At 40.0% G+C, this 6,000-nt stretch overlaps 1 protein-coding gene across 1 annotated transcript in view; it reads right to left on the minus strand.

Annotated features, from left to right (window-relative positions):
- Positions 1-4,660, minus strand: part of efna3a (ephrin-A3a) — a 115,647-nt gene extending 110,987 nt beyond the window's left edge. The window contains exon 1 of the mRNA XM_082187261.1: positions 3,924-4,660. Coding sequence (XP_082043387.1) covers positions 3,924-4,033 — 110 coding nt within the window. The 5' untranslated portion in view covers positions 4,034-4,660. The remainder of the gene's footprint in view (positions 1-3,923) is intronic.
- Between the last annotated feature and the right edge of the window lie 1,340 nt (positions 4,661-6,000).

The following is a 6,000-nucleotide window of genomic DNA, read 5'->3' on the forward strand; positions in this document are numbered from 1 at the left end:
CCACGGCGCCACAGGAAATGTACCCAACGGTTACTTGCTCAGCTACACATGTTCCAAATCAAATGTTGCTAATTAGCAGAGAACCTGGGAGCAGCAATGATTTAAAGGGATAGTTCAACCAAAAATGAAAATTAGCCCATGATTTACTCACCCTCAAGTCATCCTGGGTGTATATGACATTCTTCTTTCAGACGAATACAATCAGATTTATATAAAAAAATGTCCTGGCTCTTCTAAGCTTTATAATGGCAGTGAATGTTTTTTTTTATATTTTTCTTACACAAACGCATAGCTTCGCTTCAGAAGGCCTTTATTAACCCCCCGGAGCTGTGTGGAGCACTTTTATCATGGATAGATGCACTTTTATGGACTTCAAAACAGAAACAACCATTCACTGCAATAATAAAGCCGATATAGGCCTAATATAACTACGATTGTATTCGTCTGAAAGAAGAATGTCTTGAGGGTGAGTAAATCATGGGCTAATTTTCATTTTTGGGTGAACTATCCCTTTAATGCGTGTGTGTGTGTGTGTATTAGGTTGTATTTTTCCTGTCACTCGTGTGCATGAACGTTCTTCTCGTTCGGCTTACAAGTCAGTTTGATCCGCATTAAGTACATTAGTATGCGTACTGGTTTGCAAGGGACTTTGCGTGTGTGTTGGACAGAATGCAACTAAATGACTTTGTGTGTGAGTGTGTGTTCCATTAGCTGGGACAGCTGTAATGAGCTTGGGTTGCAGTGCCAGTGCCAGCAGAAGCTGAGAGCGTTGCCTCCTAATGGGGCCGTGCAGATGCAATCAAAAGCCCAGCCGTGTGCTTCTGACTCATCCTCACCATCCGAATCAACACCCTATCCATGTTCCTTTCAGTTGTTTACACATATCTGAAGCCCTCCGTGCAAATTTCTTTCATATTACACCAGGCAGTCACGTTCTTTCTGACTTCTTCCAGATTTGGCATTTTCCCCAGACACATCATCTCACATGATTGATGAACCTCTATTCACTTGACTTTACAGTGAAATTTCAAACAGACTCCGTGAGCAAGGTTTTCTCGCCGCATCTATGAAAGCGCTTTTATCAGTCTGCTCTTTTATCTGTCTCGGCGATGTGAGTGCCAGGATGCGGAGTGAGAGTGATCCCGGATACTAAAGCCCACATAAAGTGCTCTACCGACTCCACCGCTAACTTGTCTACCTCAGCTGGACCGAGCGTTAGGCGCAAAAGGAGGTTCTCACCTAGAACTGTGACAACCCACTGGGCCATAAACACTCTCTCATGCCCTTGAGGGGCTCATGGGAGCTGGTTGGTTGGGAGATTGTTGCTCCAGTTTGTACCATGCCTGCATGCGCTTCTGAGTAGTGTGTGGCCCGAAGCTTTAAGCCTCTCAGGACTGATCTGGGATCAGTATTCATGCCGTAAGGCCTCAGAGAGTTCCTCGGCTACCTGCAATCTGGGTCAGTTTACGCATTATTTTACAGATCTTCTCCCAGTGTGGGAGTAGAAATAGACTCTGTACTAACAGAGACATGTAGGTACAAACTCCCTGACACTGCCTTCTGAACATGCACAACTCTTAGGCTACGTCTACATTAATCCGGATACATTTGAAAACAGCGTTTTCGTTTAAAAACGCTCTCCGTCCACACTAGCGTTGTCAGGCGTTTTCCAAAAGTTTCTCATCCACACTGAAACGTTGGTTACTGCGCATGCGTAAAACCTCACTGAGATGATACAGACGGAAAAATAAAGTTATCGCACAATTCTTCTGACGGGATAATTTGGTTTAGCAAAACATCTCACCATTGTTTGGTCACCATATGTTTGGTCTAAAACACAACCGATCTCATGTTTTGCTGCAGGACAGCAAATGTGAGTAAATTTCCTGTCATCTTTGCAGGACTGTGATAAGAAGAGTGTGCAAAGTAACATTTTAGCAACAGTGTGAAAGTGAATAGCACATAACAGGCACAATACCGGTATAAACATGAATATCTATTGGTACAATATGAGTCACATGACTAAACTTACGTCGTTTTTAAATACCTCTGTTTGACAGTCCACACTACAACGCCGTTTTCAAATTTATCCACTTTGGAAAAAAGTTCAAAAAAGTTTGTTTTCATTAATAAAAACGCCATCTCAGTGTGGACGGAAGGCCAAACCGGAGAGAAAAATATGCGTTTTCAAACGAAAACCTATTAGTGTGGACATGGCCTTAGAAACATTAATACACAACAATAACCGCTGAAATATTAACCTACAAGTTCTCAATAAAAGCTATTTTTCAGAAAGACTTGCACCTGCCAGACTCAAAGAAACAAACATCTCAAAGTATATTTAGCTATTTTTCTTTAATAACTGACATACATACACAAACCTTTCACTATTCTCTACAGCATATATCATAATTGAAACAATTAATACTACTGATGTAACAAAATGAATGAAATTATTCTATACAGCCAACTTTTATCTAGCTGTATAAATAAAGATAAACAGACATCTGTGGACATCTAACCAAAACTTGCGTTCAAACACAAAGGATAATTAAAGGTAATAGATAACAGTATCAACAGAATGTGACACACAGGGAAACGTGTGACTGCTGTGCACTTTGAAGATGCTGATAATGAGGACCTGGGTATTAATGAGGCTCTTCTCATCTTTTTCTACACACACACACACACACACACACACACACACACACATACAAACTCTCTTACACACTTAATTGCTGCTGCAGCTGGTGCTTGTTGGGCCCATAGTTTGCTCTAGAGATTTTTGAGTAATGCTAAAACCATGTTTGGAGTGCAATGCTCGCTGACATTCATGCCACATATTCTGACCCTCGGTTTGAATATGAGAAATATTTCCATACTATTTCCATCACATATAGTGATGCATATCAATAGTAAGATGAAAGAGGGGAATACAGCAAGAAATAAACCACTGAAAGTGATACAGAAGACGAGAAGGCGGGTAAGCAGAATAAAGCCAGGAGATAAGTGGATGAGATGAATACAAATAGACAAGAGGTGGGGGAGGGAGGAGCTGCTCGCCCTCCCTTTTATCAGAGGAGAGATAAATGTGATCAATCTTAAGATAATAACACTAAAGGCACAAGACTTCTCATTCATCACCACTACAGTTCTTGTAATTACAGGCAAAAGAAATTAAACTGAAGAAAGGCTACGGTATAGAAGCTCTCCAAGACAAGGGAACAGGGCAGCAGGGGAGAAGAAAAATATCTGTGGCCAGATAAAAAAATAAAAAATAAAAAGTGAAGAAACGCACCATAATGATTTCCCTCCCAGATTATTCAGCTATCCAGTCTAGGCTGTCAGGTAATGTGAATTATCACCTATCAGCACACAATCAAGTCCTGTGATCCTAAAAGAAATAAATCAGTCTGGAGGCTGAAGCAAGCATGTCTCAATCAGGAGACACTTCATCAACTTCCAGTGCGCACGAATCGAAATGTACAGCACGTGACCAGAGTGTTGTCCACTAAATCAAAACTCTCAGATACATCTCACGAAACCTGTCAAGAACATGTCCGGGTTATGCATCACCCTAAAATTATTACATAAATCAAATTTCTTTTTTTTAGAAAAACACTATAAGACTGGTGTGATCCTATAGCCTATAAATCCAGTCAAATTACGCAAATTAAAATCTGGGATGAAAATGTGCTTAATTGCCATAAATAGTCACATTACACAAAATCTCCATTGTGTTTAACGTAATAGCTAAGCTTTGAGGAGGGGAAAAATATAGTTGTGATTGTCTGGTGTAAATGTCCCGGACATGTATTCGTAAGATTCGCCTATCTTTTATCCCTCGATCTCTACGTGTCAACTGTCTTGCGGGACCTAAAATCTCCCCACATCCGACGTAAAAAACTTATGAACCCACTTACTGGAGGTTTGAGCTGTTCCAGTACACGGCGTGACGGTTGTTCCCGTGGACCGTGCGCAAGTTCGCCCAGGCAAGCGCGAGGAGGTAGAGAGAAACCGCCGCGAGAGCCATTATAATATTCCTGCGTTCACGTGCACCTGCTGTGGTCTCTTCGCCTTCTTCGACTCTCAGTCCCCCAGTCCCACGCAAAACTAACGCTTTTTACAACATTTCTGCGACTCAGCAAGTGGACAGACAGTCACAAAGCGTTTATTTGGCGATAGTGCCGCAGTACGGCTAGTTTGTTCAGTCACAGAGCTTCGCGCTTTCCCGAATGCAACTCCATGGCATAGAGACACTCATCCAAGGCATCCTGAGGAGCTCTGTTGGAATTTACTGAAAAAAGTAACTGAATAATTCCTTTGTGAAACAGAATCCTCCACAAGAGAAGAACAGTGGTAGCCTACGATAAACTGTCGATGGACGGTTGAGAAAAAGAGGAGAGTAACTTAGAGTAACGTTACACGTCTTCAGCGGCAGGTGTCTCTTTGGTTAGGTGACTGACTGGCGTCGACTGAAGAAAATAAATAATAACAGACTCAATAAGTGTACAAAACGATTTTGTCAACTCGCAAAGTCATATTTTACGGTCACTGGTCTTCGGTGAGCTTCCCTCTATGCGTTCACTGTGGGTTTTGTCCAAACACTCACATGATGCCAGTAATAGGAAAAGTAAGGTAATCATAAGCCTAGGCGTCCTCACTGACACTCGGTTTTTACTCCCGCCACATTATATGATTGACAGGTTGCGGTTGCTCGAGTGGCCACGCCCCTGCCGCCCACTCATCTAATAAGACCTGTATATGATTTGCAAAAGGAAAATAGCCTAATTATGATTTGGTTTGTAGAGAATGTTTTATTTATTGATTGATTTGGTCATTTGTTGTCCTTTTTTCTTAGTCAGAGTTTGGATTTGATATGTGGGTTAATGTTAAATAATGATATCTGAGATGATAAAAGAGAAAATCTTTGAAAATTCTTGTGTAAAGTGTCTCGGTTTCTTAAAAAAACAACATTATTTTGTAAATATTACCAATATTTCAAAACAACATTGGTTCACTGCTTATCTTGTTAAAGAATCACTATTGCCAAACTACTATGATTTGATGATTTCTGGACAGTTACACCACCTAACATTTTTTTTTATTTTTTTTTAATCCCGCAAAAATATAAAAATGGCATTTCATTGAGAACATGTTCATTGTAGATGACATGTAATAAAGTCATTTACATTTAAAATAGTTTTTACAAAGGTAGGAAAGTGAAGGTGCGTTCAGATCCATTGTTTACTTAAAATTCTACTAAAGATTTTGAATGAATATTGCGAATCCTAAAGGATTCATCTGATCCTTGACCAAAATCTGTAGTAGCCTAATTCATCACTAGTTTGACATGTTCACCGACAGCTGATGAATGACTATTGCGGTCATGTTTCACTTCCGATGAAATTCTGCCAGTGTCAGAAGTTTTGAGGCACAGTCTTGCAGTGTGGACTCTCCTACGACAACTGTCAAATCAAAACCTAGGAGCACAGAATCTGATGGCAAAATTAGTGAGAAAACAACAAACCACCACTTTTTTTTCAAGACCATGATCAAATTTATCTCTAGAGATTGTTTTTGTTTGCTAAAGCCACTATTTTATATCTCGCATGTAAATGCAGCTCACCGTCAATGAACATGTCACGGATTGATGATGTAAAACTCTGGATAACTCTTCTTGTGTGTGTCCATTTTTGACGAATCTTGACTGACGTACAGTACACACTCTGACATTAAACGGAACTGAGATTCCACAGTGTGACATAGCTAACAGCGGGGATCATGTTCGTACAGTCTGACAAGCAAAACTTGTAAAGGATTATTATAAATTGATATCCAGTTGTTGGTTAGAAGAATATAACTGTTCTGTTAGGAAGATACAAGAAGAAAATTGTCATACATTTCATTTTTTAACTGATAATTCAGTTTCTACTGAGAAATAGTATTGTACTCATTCAATATTTGCTTAGTTCTTATTAAATCTCATTTGAATTTGCT

Source organism: Leuciscus leuciscus (assembly GCF_965113295.1).
Source record: "Leuciscus leuciscus genome assembly, chromosome: 12".
In the NCBI taxonomy this organism is placed as follows: Eukaryota; Metazoa; Chordata; class Actinopteri; order Cypriniformes; family Leuciscidae; genus Leuciscus; species Leuciscus leuciscus.